Genomic DNA, 19,367 nt, shown 5'->3' with positions numbered 1-19,367 from the left:
ACCGCAGACCGGCGTTCGAATACCAGCGTCACAAAAGTTTTTTCGACTTGCTATCCTAAGGGTGGTGGTTCGAGGCCGTGAGAGCGCGGAGCCGTGTGCAACAGGCCCACATGCCGGAGGTTCGACTCCTAACAAATATTTCCATTTAATTTTACTGCCTCACCCAGTGCGGTTCAAACCCGTAAACGTGAGCCCGCTCCGAGCATGGGACGTGGTGGTCCAGGGAGTAGAGGCGTCGGTTCTCAGTGCTAGGGTCGGCGGTTCGACTCCCCCAATTTCTTGCGAAATTTTGACCGGGTCGGTCGAGTCCTGTTGCGTCAAGAACCCACCTCACGCCGATCTCCACATCATGGGCCGTGGTGGCCGAGAGCGTAAAGTCGTGTGACCCCGGTGGCGGGGTCCGGGGATCGAATCCCATCATTTCATTACATTTTTCGACCGCCTTCCTCCCAGTGCAACTCAAACCCGTCGTCCAACACGCTGCCAGACGTACAAGCGTGATAGCGTAGTGGTCAGAGTCACATTCACCTGGCCACTCCGCTGTGGGTGTCTAAAAAGCAATCCGCTTCGGCGGGTTGGCCTCGGCACTGGAGCGATGGAGTATTTGATCCATCAATCCAGACCATCCGGTGTGTGGTTGCGGGTGGTGCCTCCTTGACTCGTCGGGGAGGCGATGATAAGTCCTTTGAAGCTGGCCTAAAACGCTGTATGTTCGGTACGGGAGCGCCGGACAGTGGGGGTACCATGGGGTACACAACCAACCCTACGAAAACAAGAAGCTCCCACCAAACCTCTTCTCTGTCTGAGTCTCTCTCTGTCTCTCTGTCGTCTCACTCTACGTCCCGCCCCTCAAAGAGCTTCGTACTGGGTGCTCTCACCCTACTGCCTGAGCTTTGGGGTCCTACTGGGTCCCCCGGCGAACGCTTGGGTCGCTGACGGGATTAACCCCAGGTACCTGATAGCACCGGTTCCCATCCCGAACACCGAAGTAAAGCAGGAGGCCTCCCCATTAAGACTGGGGAGGGGGTGTAGAGTTCAAATTTTTTCTTTTCCCTTTCAAATTTCTCAGTCAATACTCGTTCGGTTTCCTTATACGGGGTAGTATGCGGGCTCATTCCAAAGAGAGTAACTAAAATTGTGTATGAAACAAAATGTATAGACCCGAGCGAGGTGGCCGGTGTTGGTACTAGAGCGGCGACCCCCGCGGCGATACTCCACGCGCGCGGGTCATATTCGCAATGCCTATCGGTGCCGGTTATGGTTGTACCACCCGCACGCGCGAACCTCGCGGCGATACTCCACGCACACGGAAGCGAGGCTGTCTGGCCGTGCAGCGCGCGTGCCTTGCAGTGTGCCCCGCGAGGGCCCCGCGAGGTGGCGATAGGGAGGCGTGGTAGCACGCGGCTACACGGGCTATTTTAGGTATGGCAGCGGGCTGCTGCCGAACGGCGCCTCTGTCTCTCTCGCTCCCACAGGGCGGCCCGCGGGTGCGAGAGAGACAGAGGCAGGCCGGGCAGCGCCGCGCGCCACGCGTGTTCTATCTCCCTCGCGAGGAAGGAAGACGGAAAGACGTCTTCCCGGTCGAGGGGTTGGAATCGAATCTCGGCCACCACTGCGAACGCCTGTCCACGCTGGTTCCGTCTCTCTCGCACCCACGGCGCGTCGTGCAGTGTGCGAGAGAGACGGACTGCGGGTCGCCGTGTTGACCCAGGCGGTCACGGACGTCACGGAGTGGAGCGGCGTTCGCGCCATTCGCGTGGTTCCGTTCGGACCGGCCTTTTACCGGAAAGTGCCCACACTTCGCTCGTTTCCGGTGTAGCGGGTGCAAGCGGGTGGCGGATTGGCGCGGAGTGACGTCATGCGCCGTATCTTTGGCGGTGACGATATGAGAAATCCAGCTTGGCGGGCGCCGCGGCTTTCCTGGCCGGCTGGAGAAGTGAGTGAGTCACCCGCGATCGCGCGGCGCGCCATCTCACTCGCACTCCGCGATCGGACCGGCCGGCCGCCGAGTGGCTGAGGCGACACATTCGTGGGCCGTGAACAGGCATGGAGCAGCGCGGTGAGCTGGCGGCCGGCACACTGCGAGTCGTTTTCGTCGCTCTGTCTCTCTCGCACCCATACGGGACGCGCCGTGAGTGCGAGAGAGACAGAGCGATGGCCGTTCGCGCCGGCCGTTCGGGCTGGCCCCCAAGAGCGCAAACACCAACACACTGACGGCTGACGCACACGCAGGTAGCCGGCCAGCCGGAGTGAGTGCCGTGTCGGGTCCTCGGGTCGCCGCGCTGGATGGCGCGCTGGATGGCGGGCGGGATGCGAGGACCATGACCCAGCCCACCGCGGCGCCGCGGAGCGCCGCACAGCGCCTCGGCACCCACCCAGGAGTGCCCAGGCAGCACGGCCTATCGCCCAGCTGGTACAGCCATGCAGGTTGCTGAACTGTGACAAAATGTTTACTCGCGTTTTGGCAGCCATCCTGCCCCCTGCTCCTCGCCCTGGCCAGGACGCGGCGGCTCGGCGCGGCAACGGGGGCAGGCACCTGGTTACACCGATTCGTGTTACGCGGTTTAGCTCTCGACGCACTCGCCCCACCGACCGCGGAGCCCCCGAAGGGTCGTCCGTTAATTACGTAACACGATTGACAGGCAGTCAATCGGCAACAAAGACGTCAAAAATTGTGGAAATGGCGTCTATATGGCGTTCGTCACGAGGTGTGAGACATTCGGGCGCTCTCTCTCTCTCTCTCTCTCTCTCTCTCTCTCTCTCGTCGGCGCGGTTCGCGGCGAGGCGCGGCACGGCCTGCGGCCTGGCGGGCTTGGCGGGCATGGCCGGCGCGGCCGTCGGTACAGCGCTGCGGTGTGTACTCGCGGCCCGCCGTGCCGTGGCCTGCCGTGCCGGCCACGCCGCGTCTGTGTTGTGACTCGCTTAGGCTTACTGCGCGCTGCGCCTGGCTGTGCCTTCGCAGCCCCTCTTCGCCATGCCCGCCAGTCTGACTCAGCCTGGCCGCCGTCTCAGTCGGGTTCCGCGCCCCGCAGCCCCGCCCTCCGCGCTTTGGTGACTGCTGTGCTTTTGCCGTGCCCACCAGTGCTCCACCGTGCTGCCCCTGCTCGACGTGCCTGGTCCTTCCCCCGCGCCCTGCCGCCCTGCCCCACCACTGGTAAGGAGCCTCCAGGCGCGTGGGAGTGCGCCGCCCCGCCGCCCCGCTGGCCGCGGAGTGCCTGACGTGCCCGCGGGCGTCCTCCGTGGGGCTGCTGTGTTGTCTGCCGCTCCCTGGTCCGCGCCGCAACCCGTGAAGCCGGCCGCTGTGACAGTTTCAAAGCGAGCCCCGTGATTGGCGGTGACCAATCAGGACGCTCCGTTCGGCTCGGGTTTAAAACCTTTGCAACCTGTAAGCGCAAGCCCCGCGGTGTGGCCGAGGCGCCCACGTTGAGTGTCTCAGTGTCTTCCCAGTGGCGTCGCGTCGCGTCGCGGAAGAGGAACGGGACGGAGCGGCCGCTTCGTTTTTCCGAGCGACCGCCAGACTGTCTCTGTCGCTGTCTCTGCATCTCGTCAGGTTGTGCAACGCTCCTCCCCCTCCTCCTGCTGCTGGTGCCGCTGGTCGTAAAGAAGGAAGCGGGCATGTTCTGTGGAGTCGCGTTCGGTTCGAAGGCCTCGTGGCGCTGCAGCCCTTTATGCCCTTCGGGCGCCTCGGTCGTCGTCGTCGTCACCGACCGCCGCATCCCGACAGTGTAGTGTGGCCGCCGGTGGCCGCGGTCCGCGACGCTGCACTTTAGTCAGCTGCCTCCTCGTTCCGAAGGATTGTCTCTCTCACACCCTGGCCGTGCGCCCCAGGCGTGCGACAGAGACAGAGTGACGACCCAGGCTGCCGGCGGTCGACCCAGGGACTTCCCTGTCGCGGGCCGGCTTCGCGCTTCGCGCCGCGTGACCCCTGCCTTGGCGGCGGATCATCTCGGCGCGTGTTGTCTCTCTCGCACTCCTGGGGGACGCGCCGTGAGCGAGACAGAGCCACTGTCCGGCCCGGCCGGTCAAAGAGGTCGCTCCACTTGGCCGGCCCGTGTGCCTTTAGGCCTCTGCCTCGCTTTGCCGGCAATTAGAACCATCAGGCACTCTGGCAGGGGCAGGCCAGGGCAGGCCGCCTCCTAATCTGTCCGCTCGGTCTTTCCTTCCACAGATCGGCCGGCGTTCCCAGGAGAAGCACCACGTCAGCGCGGTGACCGGGCCCCGGGCCCCGCCCACGCAGCCCAGCGCAACACCGCGCCTCCCGGCCCCGGGTTCCTCCCGAGCCCCGCCCCGCCCCGAACGGGTCGCGCTCGCGCCTTCTTGGCGGCTCCGCGGCTCGGCGGCGACGTTTCCCGGAATGGCTGCCTCTTTTCCCGCGGGAGGCAGTCAGTGACGCAGTGACGCATTGCAGCGGATGTGCACGCGACTCATCTCTACGAGGAACCTCACCGGTAAGCAGGGAGTGGGGCGTCACTGGCGCGGCTTGGCGGCTTGGCGTCGCTTAGGCCCGACGGACGGCCCGCGTCCCGCGGCACCGCGAGGGTAGGGGCAAGGCGGCAAGGCACGGCGGCAAGGCGCGGCGCGGCGAGGCGAGGCTGGTGGGGCCGCACCGCACGGCACACGGCACCGCGAGGCGAGCCAAGAGCCAGAGCCAAGTCGAGCCAGTAGTCGCTCGGCGAGCCTTGCCACGCCACGACGCACGCACCGCACGCCCGTGTGCCGCGTCTACCGCGTCTACCGCCGTCTTGTCTTCGAGTCCACACCGTGTCGCGCCTTGCCGCCGTGCCGCCTTGCCGCCGTGCCGCGCCGCCAGGATACTCGTCGCCCTCGTCCGCACCCAGCGTGCACGTCGCCGTCGTCGACCCCCTCCCGGGCGCCAGCAAATGTGCGGCTGGACCGCCGCGGCCGCTAGCGCGCCCACACTGTCGGCGACCAGGGCCACCGGGACCACGCCGTCGTCCTCTTGGACCGGGGAATGGGGCCAGGTGGCGAAGACGACACCGCAGCCGCAGCGTGTCCGCAGCGTGCGCGCAGACCCGCCGACGCCGACCCCCCGCGGAAGTTGTTGTCGCTCGTCTCGCCGAACGCCGTACGCCTCGCAGCGTGGGGCTTATCAGGATCAGACGCGAGTACTAGGCGCAGCAACTCCGGGGCCGCGTCAGCGCAGTGAACGCCAGCGCCGTCAAGGAGGCACCGCGCACCGCCCCGCCGGCAGCACCCGCTCGCACCGCCACCCTCGCCTGCCCTCTGGCCTGCCCCAGCCGCCGCACTTGGACTTGGACTAGTGGCCCAGTGCAGCCGCCTGGAGCCTAGCCTAGAACCCGGCCTGGGCAGCCAGCCTCCAGCCTCCAGCCTTCAGCCTCCAGAAGACCGCTGGGGCCTCCCCGAAGCTCGGCCGGCCCGCCACCGCCACTGCCCAACCGCAAGCGCGAAGCCCAGCGCGCCCGGCACGGCCCGCGCCACACCGCGCCGAGCCCCCGCCACCCCTCCGCGCCGTACCGCACCGCGCGGCTCGGCACGGCTTCCACCACCACCACCTTGTGCGGTGTGTGTGTGTGTGTGTGACTTGTGTGTGTGTGTGAACGTGAGTGAGTGAGTGTGACCCCCCGAACGCTGCTCCAAATCGGCACCTCTAGTTATGGAAATGAGTGCCGATTTGGTTTTACAAACAGCCGTCATCGGTCTGTGCTTGGCTGTGGTGGCGCTGCTGCTAAACCGATTGAGGTCGACGAAGGAAGAAAATGTGCAAAGTAAGAGCCATGAGTTGGAGTTGTACCTCTCCTCTCTCTCACGTTGTGGTCCCGTAGTGCCTGGGCTGGCCCAGGGCTGGCCCTTGCATCGCCCTGCACCCTGCCCGTGTTCCTCGACCCGCCCCGTAACGTAAAGCTCCCCAGTGTAGGAGAGGCGCCAGCTGCCGTCCATGAAGCTCCAGAGTGATGGAGGAGGCCACCCAGTGCCCCAAGCACCTCATGGCGAGGGTGACCTAACCTCTCCAGGCGTGTGGTAAACACACGCCGCGCTGGCCCGCCAGGCCTGCCTTACGTGCTTCCCTCTCTCACTCTCCGTCGAGTGGAGGAGATTGGACGGCCCGGGTCGCAGCAGCGGATCTCTAAAGTTTGAGAATTGCGGCTTGGTTTGCCAGTAACGTTTGTGATTCCCTTAGACATTTTTCCGTAGTATTTGACATGTTTGCTACCCTACTTGGAGTACCCCTGCAAGTGTTTGCCGGAGGCCCTGCTAGAAAGAACCCTGCTGTTTGTCGTCTGCCTCCTTTTTGCCGTCTATATATTTTTAGACGAAAGGATAGTGCGCATTCGCGACGAAATTTGTTACTTCCCCTGTAACCACATTATTTCTTGGGTTTTGAAAGATAACGGAACCATGCATGTCTTCAAGGCAGATGTCTGCTTTGATTTTGTTTGATTTGATTTCCTTCCCTTATTGTGTCATTAATCTTTCTAGTTAAATTTTAAAATATCCATTTTCCCCCTTAATAAGTTGTCACATTTGGTTTTGGTCAAATAATAATTTTTCAAAATACGTCGCTTTTAGTGGTGGTGTTGAAAAATCGACCCTCCTGAAACTGCCTTAAGATTTGGTATTCATCAATTTTCTTTGCATTCAGTTATCTGTCACCACAACGACAGTATTTATCTTATCTTAAATCATGTCATTATGATTCAGAACACACCTCAAAAGTTTTTCTGTAGATTTTTTTAAACTACTGTGCTGCAAAATGCTTGCAGTATTGCAGTTTTTAGTTTTACATTCCCCTTTGGTAGATTGACTCTCTGCATGTTCTTGTAAAAGTGGTTATTCATCTACTAATTTTCTGGTTTGTTTGTTGCAGGGAAACCAGAAAAGAAAGAGAAGAAGGTCGACCACCACCAAGCAGCCAAGCCAGCTGCTTCAAAGAAGAAACAAGAGAAATGGGCTTCTCGTGACTCGAAGGCATTCACCCACCCTTGGATGTTGACTTCTTTGAAGGGCCACACTGGAGAAGTTCTTGACATGGATTTTTCTGGGAATTCGAAATTCTTGGCTACCTGTGCTGATGGTGAGTTAAACTCTTTCAAGTCTCGTTTAGATGTGAAGTCACAACCTTTTCACCATGTCGAAGTCCTGTTTGTGGTATGATCACAAGTTGAGAAGCACACCCTTTTCTTCTCCTCCAAAGTTTCTTTGTAGAGTCCTCTTACTCAGCTTGCCAGTCTATTCATAGATGCTGATTTGGTGGTGGCAATGCATTGTTGGCTGTGTGTCGAGGGGGGCGGGTGTGTAGCTGAAGCATGCAATGTAGGGCTGCAGTTCGAGGTTAACCCAATGATTGACAGATTGGCTCCCCTTGCAGTTAGTGACCTAGATTCTATTTTGATCACTGATAGTAGTGAGAAGAACAAGTAGTTAAGCAGTGCACCGTTCAGTAAAATGCACTTTAAATGCAATCTCTTAGGCTCTCCACATTTCTGTCTTTATTTGTCTTGGTGCATTCTGCACTATTTTGTCTTATTCTGGCAATTTCAATTTACACACACACAGTTATCTTTTTCTCCAAAGTAATAATTAAATTACTCATTTTAAAAAGGATCTTTTTTTTGTATATTTTTTTTTTCTAAATGTAGGAGTGTTATTTATTTGCTGTCTTTGGTTGTCCAAACATTCAACCAATTTGTAAAAGAAAAAATATGTAAGTCAATTTAGAAAGTGTGAAATTTGAAGAGCCACAGAGCAAGAAGAGCATATTGGAGGATTGGGGAGTTGTCTATATCCATCGAAGATAGATGCAAGGTTAGTTTATTTGTTTCTGGGGCTATTTTTTTTTTTTTTACAAATCTCTGAGAACGTAGTTTTATTTATTTCACACTTGCTTTTTCCATTTATTCCTAAAGCCTGTTTTCTTTTAATAATGCTGTCATTGAATGTTGCTTTGAGATGCTATGTGTAGTACTTAGTGTGCCACAGAATGCTGATTTGTGGGAGGGGTGGGGGGACTGGTACCACCTGTCAAAGAAGACAGAGTAACTTGCATTATTAATTCATGTTTTTCAACAACTATACAGCTAGACTTATTCTATGATGCTTGCTGAATGCTTCGGATTTCAATATAATTATTAGTATTTGTTTTTAAAATTTTATTTTCTCTGTTCTGTTTGAAGATTTGGAGGTTGCAAGCACAGAAGACGGCAGCCCAGGAGACCGCAGTGGAAATAGCAGCAGCAGTGAAGGCAACAAGGAAAACAAGCGTCCACCTGATTCAGGTGGCGGGGGGACTCCAAGAGCAGCAGCACGCAGCCGGAGGCAGAAAAAGAATGCGTCTCCAGGGAAGAAAAATAAAGCCAAGGGTAAACGTGCCAGCAATGGCACCAGTGATGGCAGCAGCAAGCAGGCTCAAAGCATTCCTCTGCGTCAACGTGCTAAACTGAAACTTACGGACAACGAGCTTGCACAGTTCTTCCTGCATTATGTCTTGAGTCCAGATCAACTTCTGGGCCTGTCATTTCCTGTGGAGAGCACGTTGTACCCAGGCCGTGCCATCATCTTCAAGACTCCATCCAACAGGCCATCGCAACCAGTAGTCCACCAGCCCACCCAACAGTCTCATCTGTTTGATGTCAATGCTCAAGAGTTTGTTCCGAAGTTCACTAGCCCATTTTTGTATCCGTCACCTTCCAAAGTGCCCCAAGCCTCTGAACTCAGTGAAAACATTTATGTATCTTCTAGTTTAGTAGGCAATGGAGCATCTTGGAAGGATGGGAGCAGTGATAGTGACAGCTCAAAGTCTGAAGACTTTGTGAAGCTCAAGGATGAGCCCAAAGTGACGCCAAGCCCAGTCAAGAGCAAAGCTCAAGAGGAACTGAGCAGAGGAAGTGATGAGAAGTGGTGTGTTCGCTGTGGCAGAGGTTTCTTTGTCTCTAATGATGGAGAATACTTGACTCAAGAGAAGTGTTTGTATCATTGGGGTAAACTTCAGGTCAGTTCCATTGGGGTTGCCGACTACAGTTGTTGTAAAGGCCGCTCCAATACTAAAGGCTGCACAACAGGGAAACTTCATGTTTGGAAAGGCATCAATGATGGCATTAATGGACCATTGGATGGTTTTGTCAGAACTCGATCAAGGAAAACAATTCCTCCAGATGGAAACTACGGTATCTATGCTCTGGACTGTGAAATGTGTTTCACAACTAATGGCTTGGAGCTAATTAAAGTTACTGTTGTGGCCACAGACGGTCGATTGGTGTATGATAGCCTGGTTAAGCCTGAGCACTACATTATTGATTATAATACCCGCTTTTCGGGTATAACTGCTAAAGACCTGAACAAAAAGGGTGCCACAAAATCTCTAAAAGATGTTCAGAATGACTTAATGGGCTTCATCAATGCCGATACCATCCTCATTGGACATGGCCTGGAGAATGATCTTCGTGCTCTACGTATTATTCATGGAACAGTGATAGACACATCAGTTGTTTTTCCTCATTATTATGGTCTTCCTTATAGACGCTCCTTAAAATCTCTTGCAAACTGCTTGCTCAAGAGAGACATTCAGAGTGATTCATCAGGACACGATAGTTATGAAGACGCTCGTGCGTGTATAGAGTTGATGTTATGGAGGATTCGCAAAGAGTTTCGGTCTGTTCTGGATGGACAAAGCTACTATTCATAATGTGACTAGTACTTTTATTTTCATTTTGAATCTCCAAAATATCCTGCTGGGTTGTCTTCTGTCATTTATTGTGCAGTGATTGTGAAAGTGTTAACTGACCCTTCATTACATGGGAGTTGATGCTTTGAAACATTTTCCAAAGAATACTCAAGAAGTAGTGTGTTTGAACGAGTGTGTGTTTGTGTGAATAATTACATGGAGAAAGAATCAACCAAGACTGATATGAGGCATGGCTTACTGCACTGTAAATTTGAAAGGCCTTGCACTTGGATCAAGTTCTGAGATAAGGAGTATTGTCTTTTACCTTCACTACCTTGTGTGTTTTTATCTTTTTTTGTTAATTAACAATGGTCATCAGGTATGACTCAGATTTTTTGTTACTGCCATTAATTAGGTGTTTTATGAATTGGAAGTAGTGTCGCTTTTTCTGCTGAATGTAAGATTTTTTTTGTGCAAGTTTGTTTTATCTTTTGGAGAAAAGCAGTAAGCCATGAGTGAAAATCTGTGATTTGCTTGTATGAGTTTGTGTTATTACTTCTTTTACTTGTGAACTTCTTTCTTCATTTTGTTTTGTCCATACTTAATTTTGTTTCCTTCAATTTAGTCCTGATGTGTCAATGTTATTTTGTCCCCTGCTCGAAGTCTGAGCATTTTTTCCTGTGTGTTCATGCCCTACTGGTAAGTGTCTAGTAGATTTTTTTCCTTTTGTAACAAATTTGTAACTAGCCTGCCTTGTGACTTAAATGGCCTCCTGCCATTGTACTCCATAACTGATATTTTTCTTGTCTTCTCCATCTTTACTAAGTTAATGTATACTTACTTGTACATCGACTTAACCCTGTGTTCACTTAAGAGAATTTCTCGTAGTTCTGAATTTTCCTTTAAGTCACTGTTTTTAGTGATAATGTGCTACAATTGAAACTTCTGGATACGTAGTCTTATTATTTAAGTGTCTTTATGTGGAAAAGAGCCTAGAAGAATGGTCTGATTACCTGCTCAATATGTGGAAAGAAAATTTGCTTTGATAAAGTTTAGTAGGACAAAATTTTGAAGACTAATTCAACATTCCTATCGAATATGACTGACCAATTTCTTTATTTATGTTTATATTCTTGTTTCTTTTATACTTTGGCAATTCTTCTCTTTTGCTGCAATTTTCTAAACCTACTCCTGTGAATGGTTTGCAAAAGAGTTCTACTCGCTGTTAATGTTGTGTGAATGCTGAGTGACTGATGGTGCTGTTATATTTATTTTAGTGTTCATAGGTAGTTTTTTTAATTTTAAGTAGCTATGAAAATTTTGCTAGTCATTTTCCTTGTTTTTTTTTTTTTTTGTCTTTTTTTTAATGTTCCTATGTGACTGGGTTTTGATATGAATTGCATTGGGATTGAGAGGGTGTGGAGGCAGGATAATGCACTAGATAGGTCTTGAAGGTTCTGAATCAATAACTGACTCATAGCGTTAATTGATGACCATCAGTAATTGCTCAATGATGCCTAGTTAGGAGGTTGGTGTATCGTTTGACTAAGCGACATCCTTATGCGCTACAACACCAAGTTGCTCACAGTTCACAATTTTATTTTATTTTTGTCTAACATTTGTCACTGTTTGTGATGAGAAGGTAAACTATTGTTCAAATGGGTAATCTAGACCACTTAGGCACCCTTTTGTTCTATGAAAATGGCAATAAAGCTCTTGCTCTCCTTTTTTAGGAATATTCTTTTAGGATCTTAGAGTCTTACTACTGGACATCATCCTGATAGGATTTTGATTTGTACTTGTGACGTCTTCATCCTCTCCAAAAGTTCACATTATTGATATTTCCTTTGGTTTACTTTTTAGCTATGTGTTCATGGCAAAGTACATTAAAAATTTAGATGTCAGAATTAAGTGTTGTCTTTCTCATTTGGGTGTAAGATTAGGGTGACCCGTATCCTTAACTTACAACTTTCTTAGATGTAGTAGTTTTGGCCTTTTGTAAAAGTTTGTAACTGTTTTCCTACTTGTAGCTTTTGATGTTTTAGGATGTTTGTATTTCTCCCAATGTTTGTCAAGTTTGTTCATACTTATGACAAGTTGCAAATGTGTTCATTGTTATTAGTCCAAGGAATAACATCATGAAATTTTAGTGATTCATGATGAAACAAAATTTGTATTAACTGAAACTTTTAGGGTCCACTTCAGGTCAAATGTTCCATCAATGCTGGTGTAGGCCTCTGCACCTTTCACTGGAGTTCTCTCCCTCCTCCCCCTCACTCTATTTTAGATTTTAGATCAGATTATTTGTGGTTGTGAAAAATGTTTACTGTTCATGATCTCATTTCCATTGGTTCAATATATCTTCCATTTACTTAAAATTGTCAGCAGACCTTTGCCATGTAAAATAATCATCCTGTAAAAGTTTTTGTGGATACATGCTTGACATTGAGCTCCCTTTCCCCTTGCATTTTTATGTGGCCATGCTATCCTGTTTACAGTAACTCTGGGTAGAGCATTTGCTGGTTGTTAAAATTCTTCCTTGTATGGCACAAGGTTATGGTTGTGCTCTTCAAATACGTAATTTAAATTGTGCGTTTTGATAGTCCGTTTGGAAACAATTTGATGTGTTCCTCAGCTGGATTACTTAAAAAACCATTCTTTCAATTTGAAGTTTGGGCAGTGTAGAGTGTCATAAGGTGTTTTCACTTAAGTCTTTGAGAGCAGTTTGACTGCCAACCCTCAAACTTTCAAGAACTTGTTTAGATTTGAATGCTGGATATGTGGTTTGTTTAGACTGCCAGTTACATGTTAGTTGTTAATTCTTGTGTGAAAGTGGTTAGTGAATGTTGTGGCAGGATGGTAAGTTTCAGTATTGTCAATGAATTCCTCTGTACAAAGGGTACAAATTATGTGTGTATGTGTGTGTAGTAGCACGCACGCGTGCATTTGTGAAAATGTGATTTCATGTTGTATGTGCTGTTTTTTTCTACTTTCATGTTGTAAATTTTAGAGCAAAAGAAAACCTATATATTATCATGAACAAGGGTTTTTAATATGAAATGTAAAGAGATGTCTAGCTGTACATAATAACTTAAGTTGGATTGATTGTGTTAAAAATTGGTTAAGGCAATAGTTTCTTACTGGTAAGGTTCCATTGTTCATGATGGTATGTAGGTTTTGTGTGCATGTGCACACTTTCTCAACGGTCTCTGTGAGATCTTGCCACATTTCTGATACAATCTAAGCAATAGTTTTATTGTTTCATTCCTTTAAAGCCGTGGGTATTTACATATCAACTGTAATTTTTTTAAATCCTTTTTTTTTTACTGTGGTCCCCTAGGCTTGGTTGTCGTAAAACTAATTTTGTAGTTTTATAGAGTGAAAATGTCAATAAAATAAATAAATAAGAAAATAAAACTTTCCGCAGTTCTTTATTTTGCAGCACCGGAGCATCTTACTAACACCACACAATTCATTGAAATATTAACGAGAACTTGAGAAGCATTCTCCCTTGTATCAAGGAGCTATTTGAGGACGTATTACACAAAGTCTTCTTGAAGTATTTGCACAGCACAGGCTGAGCTGGAGTTTACAGTAGGTGGTGGTAATGGTGCCCTTCATCGTGCCTCGAGCTAAAGATTCGCTGTAATCAGAGTTTCGTTAATTTCACTTAACATTGGACCTTCTGGCTTCTGGGCGCACATTTCGTTTACGGAATTTCGTAGAACACCTCGATTCCGCAACAAGTAAAAGGTTCCTCACAACAGCCCTTTTTTTTTCCCCCACAGACCGCACTGTGTTGCTGTGGAATTCGAAGCACCTGGACCAGAAGGACAACAAGAGCCTCCGCGTGAACGTGGAGTATGACCACGCCACGATGGTGCGGTGGAGCCCCGACTCCAAGGCCTTCATCATCCACAAGGGCGTGGAGAACGTCGTGGAGGTGCACAAGGTGGTCAAGAAGGCGGACGGATGGATCGGCTCCACCTCCAAGGCCATCACGTTCGGCAAGGTGGGTGCCTGGGGGGTGTTGCGGGTGGACAGGACACTTGACTGCTTTCTCTTCAACTTACACTGTCGCGTTTTGCCGCCAGGCCCACACGGACGACGTGGTGGGGATGGACATCGCCGTCAACGGCCGCTTCATCATGACGTGCTCGGAGAAGACGGACCTGGTGCTGTGGGACCTGAAGGGCGAGCGCCTCGCCACGCTGGACACCCTCACCATGCAGACCCACCGCGCCAGGGTCTCGCCCTGCGGACACTTCATCGCCGCCTCAGGTAGGGAAGGCCGCCGACCTGTTTCGACTCGGACAGAGTTACCAAGCGACTCCCTGGTCTGTGCAGGCTTCACCCCCGACGTGAAGGTGTGGGAGGTGGTGTTCACCAAGTCGGGCGAGTTCGACCGCGTGGTCCGCGCCTTCGAGCTCAAGGGCCACAGCTCTGGGGTCTTCGACTTCGCCTTCTCCTCGGACTCCTCCCGGATGGCGACCATCAGCAAGGACGGCAACTGGCGAGTCTTCAACACCAAGAGTGCGTACCGCGTGCCGTTTTCGTCTCTACTCCGCGCGAGAGAGACTCGCGTGGGGTATCGACAGGGTCTCCTCCTCGGGACGTGACCGGGCGGCGCTGCTTTCTGCTTGCAGTCGAGTACCAGAAGGGCGAGGAGCCGCGGCTGCTGCAATCCGGCAAGCACGCCCCCGCGGCCGGCGCCGCCACCAAGTCCCACCTGGCCCTGGCCCCCGACGGGGAGTCCTTCGCCGTGACCACCGGCAGCGACCTGCACCTCTACGTGGTCAGCTCGGGCAAGCTGCTGGCCACCATCAAGGACCTCTACGGCGGTACGCTCGTCTCCCCCTTCCACCACTGTATCACTAATAATTCATTTAACTAACGGCATCGGCGTCTCTCGGCCCCCAGGACCCATCAACTGCGTGCGCATCGACTCGACGGGGCAGCTGGTGCTGACGGCCGGCGACCGCCACGTGCGCGTGCTCCACAACATGGCGCACTACATGGCCACGGCCGAGGTGTGCGCCGCCAAGCTCAAGGAGTCGGGGCTCAGCGCCGCCACCAAGGAGCGCCTCAGCGAGCTGGTGGCCTCCTCCAAGGCCTTCCTCGACAAGCACAGCGTCACCTACTAGCCGCACGGCGCCAGAGGGAATGCCCCGCGGGAACCCGAGGGCTAACCAGATACTGTCGATCTGTCGATACTCAAGACTAAAGTCATTTGATTCTCGCATTTCTAAATATAATAAACTTGTTTAATTCTGCGTGGATAAATTGGGTGTTCGATTTTGCTGCACTTTTGAACTTGAGTGTCACTTTTAAAGGACCGCAGTGTTTACTATGTCAACTAGAGACTTACGCTTGTCTTAGAATTAGCTAATGAACTGAGATTAACTGTCACATTCTTGAATTCATGATAAATGAAATGACTGTTTACGTTTTAATGAAGTCGATTGTTTTTGGTATTTTCGTTCTAAGACTGCAATTTGATTATTATTATATATTATATTTTCTTATCCTTGGCTTTTGAGAAAATTCACGCACGTGTGCGGGGACTTGAGGAATAAAAATGAGCAAGCTTATTTGCGCGAGTTATTGATTTGGTCAAACCCAAACACAACCAAAGAAGCACACAATTTAAGAAATTTTTAAACACTTTCGTTGCCGACTGGCCGCGTTGTGTCAACTCCAGAAATAAGACGCTTTGTGGTCGCGCTGCCCCGAGCAGCTGCAGTCTGTCTCTCTCGCACCTGGACGGGACGCCCCGCGAGTGCGAGAGAGAGAGAGAGAGAGAGAGGAGAGAGAGAGAGAGAGAGAGAGAGAGAGAGAGAGAGAGAGAGAGCCCGGCCCGCCGCACGCCACGGCCACTAGGCCACTAGTGCAGGCCGCAGGTGGGGCTTGACTTCCGGCGCGCGTCAGAGCGCGGCATCGACGTGGGGGATGCAGTTCAATCGCCGCGCTGGGCTAGGCCACGTCGTGCACCTCCCCCGCCCCTCGCGTGGGGCTGCGGGGGCGTGCTAGCCGCGCCAGCGCCCCGTGCCGCCCGGTACCAGCTCGTTCGGGAAGGCCTGCCCGGCCCGGCCCGGGGCCGTTGGGTGGCGGCCTGGCGGGGCGCACCAGCCCCCCGCGGCGCGGCAGTCCTGCTGGGGGCGGGAAGGAAACGCGACGCTACAACAAGTTACAAACACTGCGGACAGGCTGGGCTCGGCCCGCGGCCAGAGCCACTGAGCTGTAAAGGGTGCGCCGAACTTGCGGCGGAAGCGCATCGCGTTCAATCGCGCCGCCGTCGCCGTCACTTCGGGGCGGCCGAGTCTCCGAACCTCCAGCGTGACGGAATCAATCAGGGCGAAGTTGGCTTCGGCCGGGAGCGAGCGCCGGCGGGCAGGCAACCCATCGGGCACGCCAGTGGCGCGGGCGGAGTCGCAGTGCGGCGGGCGCGCGCAGCAGCGTCACTGTGCGACACTGCAGCAACAGTGCGGCGGTGACGCGTGCGTGCGAGAGTGAGAGGCAGAGAGAGTGCGAGCGAGTGAGAGTGCGAGGGAAACGAGAGTGTCAGTGTCAGTGTATCAACGTCGCGTCAAGACGCAAAACGAAAGGGAAAGTGTGTAGCGTGTAGAACCACCGCGACGCCATGTCGGCCGTGTCCAAGTCGAGCGGCAACAACGAGGTGTGGGAGGAGGAGCAGGTGACCAGGATGCTGGACCTGGCGGGCGGCGAGGATGACGACGAAGAGGACGAGGCCAGCGGCGGGGCCGCACCGCCGGCCAGACTCTCCGCGACGGCGCCGCGGCCCGCCGGCGCCCCGCTCAAGGGCGTCCGCGAGGACGACGGCCAGGACGGCCAGCCCCGGGACGACTCGAGCAGCGAGCAATGGTCCGACATCACGGACCCGTTCCAGGAGTTCCACAGCCACGGCGCGCTGCAGGTGTGCGCTTGCAAGTACCCATAGTGAGTTTTGCGGGCGAGTGCCAACGAGATGCTTGTTGTACCCGCTGCAGACGGAGGAGAGCCAGCCCGTGCCCGACCTGCAGCCGCCGGGTCGCGGCGCTCGCAGTTCCTCCGCGGGCTGTGCCTGTTCTCCCCCGTGCACCAGCTGGCCGTGCTGGAGGTGCGCGACCTGATGGGGAAGTCGCTGCTGGAGCGGAGCACCAGCCTGACGGCCGAGCCGCTGGACTTGCTGGCGCACGGCGTGCTCCCGCTGGGCCGCAGCTGCAGCCTGCCCGCCGAGCACCTGCTGCAGCAGGGCGTGGCGGCGGCCAAGGAGGGCGTGGCGGTGGCGGGGAAGGCCGGCAAGGCCCTGGGGCCGCGCAGCACGCGCAGTCGCAGCATCGCGGCGGAGTCACCCTTGCCGCGCCACGGCCGCCACCACCGCGCCAGCAGCAGCGTCCGGCCCGTCGTCCCGCCCGCTGCGGTGCCGCGGAGGCCCTCGTCGTCGGCGGCCTCGTCGACGCGCCGCACCAGCCGGGCGTCGTCGCGTGCCAAGGCCGCCGCCGAGCAGGACCGGCTGCCCTCCCTGGACCTCTCGTCGAAGGTGACCGCAGACTGCCCCGCGTAGTGCCTCTGAGACTGCAGCTTTGAGACCGGCTCGGATCGTGTTCGCAGAGCGGCTCGCCGGCCGGACGCTCTCGATCGCCTCGCTCGGGCAGCGGGACGCCCTCGGACCGCGGCCCAGGCCCGCCCTCGGCGCTCAACGCGGACCCTAACGTAAGCAAAGCGGCCAAGCGGGCATGGCGGCCAGCGCGGCCACCCCACACCCCGCAAACGGCCAGCAGACGCTGCACACCGCTAAAAATCCACCACCACCTGTCTTTCCAAAGGCAACAAATTGCGGCAAACTAAAACCATGAGGCCGGTATGATCTTCCCCGCAGATGGACCCGACTCTGGCGGCGCTGTTACGTGATTTGTGGACGGACCCCGACCCCCAGCGCACGCCGCGCCCTTCGCCGCGGCCCGACGCGGGCGCCCTCGCGCACCGCGACAGGCGCGACAGGGACACCAGGGGCAGCAGGGACGCCAGGGAGAGCAGGGAGGCCAGGGAGCCCGACGTGCAGTCCGGCCTGTGGCGCATGCTGGACTGCTACGACGAGTTCGTCTGCTCGCCGCCGGGGTTCCACGCGTTCAGACAGGTATGGCATTGCGGAACAGCGCTCAAGAGTCGTTTTGTTGATTTTCTTTGCCGGTATTCGAATTTGGGACGCGTGCTGCTTCGCGCAGGAAAAGCCCCATTGGCTGGACCAGGAGCCCATCCCCTGGTCGGTGCGCGAGGCTGCTCGGGAGAAATGCAACCGCTGGCTGCAAACGTGTCCACTGTCCGCCGCGGCGCGCGCCAGGGTAAGGTGCAGCAGGCTCAAAAAGATTTCGATTCTGGTTTTGATTTGCTGCAACGTGTCGTCACGTGTGCAGAGAGGGCTAACCAAATTCCAACTCAAATGTTTGGCTTGGTTAGGAGATGTCGGCGCGTCGCGACACCCTGGACACCGACCCGCGCAGGCGGTCCATGGTGGAGCCGCCGCCGCCGCGGTCGCTGACGTCCACCCCCGCCCTGGCCGACCACGTCCCCGCCATCACGGCCGTGCGCAAGCTCAAGCAGCTCAAGAAGTAGCCGCGCAGCACCGCGCAGCAGCACGCAGCAGCACGCCGTCAGAGCACGGAGAACGGCGTGGTCAAAGTCAGGTCAAATTGGGCCATGTGGTCTGTTGACATTATTTTGATTGTTCTGTTCTCCCTATAGGTTCTACGGCAGTCCCAAATTTCGTGTCAAGAAGAAAACGAAAATAAATTTAAAATAGAGCGTTAAAAGTACAAATAGATCGGCTGATGACCTGCGTATCTCGAGGCGCAGATTTCTAGGAATAACAAATCAAAATGGCATAGAATATTTTTGAAGTAATTTATTTTGTATCATTATAATAAAGGATTGCTCATCATCGCCACATGTTTTTTCTAAACCTCGAACTGGCTCGGTTCTAAAATCGGTTCTGTATCACATTTTCAATAAAAACTAAAAGGAAGAAACAAATAAATTCTTGTTAAAATTGTGAAATTATAACAAAACGCGACAAGACTTTGGCAACAAAGCTTCATCAAGAATACAGTAACACACACGTACATCTAAACATCCATTCTCGCGAACAGAAATCACAGCATTACAGTAAAGCTTACATTAGACAAATGTACAAACATTTTTCTGTTGTTCTTTGGACTTACTTTGGCATCGAACTCAAGAAGTCGCGAAGGGGGGAACTATGTACACCAGAATTAAAAGAGAAGGACCTACAGTAAAGCTCAAAAGACCAATACACGGAGTACTGCGGTATTTTGGAGAATGTCTTACGAAGTGCGTCGTCTCGTTGAAATGTTCTGTCCGAGCTCCGCGCCGCCAAGCGGAAGGATGTCGGCTGGCCGTGCCGTGCCGTGCCGAGCCGCGCGCCGCGTCCACCGCTGCAGCCGCGCGGGCGGCGGCGCCCCTCCACACACCCCTCCACCGTGCCTCCACACTGCCAGGCCGGTGCTGGGCCGCGGAGGCCTGTCGTCGCGGCGGTGGCTGGGGCGGTCAGCCCAGGTGCCGGGCCGATGCAGGGTTTGTCCGCTGGTGCGCACTGGCGGCGCGGCCGACCAGGAGCGCATCGCGCAGAGGAGGTCGCCGCGGTCCTGCGTCGCGGCGCGGCCGGCCGGCTCCGGCACTCCGGCTGCTCCGGGGACAGTCCCGCGCGCTG

The 19,367-nt window shown here is 54.0% G+C and overlaps 2 protein-coding genes across 6 annotated transcripts; both read left to right on the top strand.

Annotated features, from left to right (window-relative positions):
* The first annotated feature begins 3,022 nt into the window (after positions 1–3,022).
* On the top strand, positions 3,023–15,231 carry LOC117651503 (transducin beta-like protein 2). Of its 5 annotated transcripts, XM_034395550.1 has the most exons (7): positions 5,481–5,747; positions 6,848–7,054; positions 13,429–13,652; positions 13,735–13,921; positions 13,988–14,173; positions 14,287–14,481; positions 14,561–15,231. In XM_034395550.1, exons 1-7 carry the CDS (start codon positions 5,636–5,638, stop codon positions 14,782–14,784), a joined length of 1,335 nt encoding a protein of 444 aa, XP_034251441.1. In that variant the 5' UTR covers positions 5,481–5,635; the 3' UTR covers positions 14,785–15,231. The 5 variants fall into 5 exon arrangements, with proteins under 5 accessions (XP_034251437.1, XP_034251436.1, XP_034251441.1 ...); XM_034395546.1 differs by lacking the exons at positions 5,481–5,747; positions 13,429–13,652; positions 13,735–13,921; ... (1 more) ...; positions 14,287–14,481; positions 14,561–15,231 and adding exons at positions 3,023–3,154; positions 4,169–4,448; positions 8,154–13,060; XM_034395545.1 differs by lacking the exons at positions 13,429–13,652; positions 13,735–13,921; positions 13,988–14,173; positions 14,287–14,481; positions 14,561–15,231 and adding an exon at positions 8,154–13,060 and having other exon boundaries at positions 5,477–5,747.
* Positions 15,232–17,666: 2,435 nt separating this feature from the next.
* On the top strand, positions 17,667–18,580 carry LOC117651710. The gene is made up of 3 exons (XM_034395984.1): positions 17,667–17,777; positions 17,866–17,982; positions 18,098–18,580. The coding sequence occupies exons 1-3, from the start codon at positions 17,718–17,720 to the stop codon at positions 18,251–18,253; spliced, it is 333 nt and encodes a 110-aa protein (XP_034251875.1). The 5' UTR covers positions 17,667–17,717; the 3' UTR covers positions 18,254–18,580.
* Positions 18,581–19,367: the final 787 nt, after the last annotated feature.

This window comes from Thrips palmi, unplaced genomic scaffold (assembly GCF_012932325.1).
Source record: "Thrips palmi isolate BJ-2018 unplaced genomic scaffold, TpBJ-2018v1 HiC_scaffold_6, whole genome shotgun sequence".
NCBI lineage: Eukaryota > Metazoa > Arthropoda > Insecta > Thysanoptera > Thripidae > Thrips > Thrips palmi.
Note: the sequence above shows the minus strand (reverse complement) of the source record. Positions and strands in the feature narration are given on the sequence as shown.

What these genes read in the sequence shown, in the direction of transcription:
- LOC117651503 (XM_034395545.1), top strand. Translation starts at nt 5,636, where the DNA reads ATGGAAATGAGTGCCGATTTGGTTTTACAAACAGCCGTCATCGGTCTG. An exon ending in GAAGGAAGAAAATGTGCAAA is followed by an intron (nt 5,748 to 6,847) that starts GTAAGAGCCATG and finishes TGTTTGTTGCAG; the next exon opens with GGAAACCAGAAAAGAAAGAG. An exon ending in CTTGGCTACCTGTGCTGATG is followed by an intron (nt 7,055 to 8,153) that starts GTGAGTTAAACT and finishes TTCTGTTTGAAG; the next exon opens with ATTTGGAGGTTGCAAGCACA.
- LOC117651710 (XM_034395984.1), top strand. Translation starts at nt 17,718, where the DNA reads ATGCTGGACTGCTACGACGAGTTCGTCTGCTCGCCGCCGGGGTTCCAC. An exon ending in GGTTCCACGCGTTCAGACAG is followed by an intron (nt 17,778 to 17,865) that starts GTATGGCATTGC and finishes TGCTTCGCGCAG; the next exon opens with GAAAAGCCCCATTGGCTGGA. An exon ending in CCGCCGCGGCGCGCGCCAGG is followed by an intron (nt 17,983 to 18,097) that starts GTAAGGTGCAGC and finishes TGGCTTGGTTAG; the next exon opens with GAGATGTCGGCGCGTCGCGA.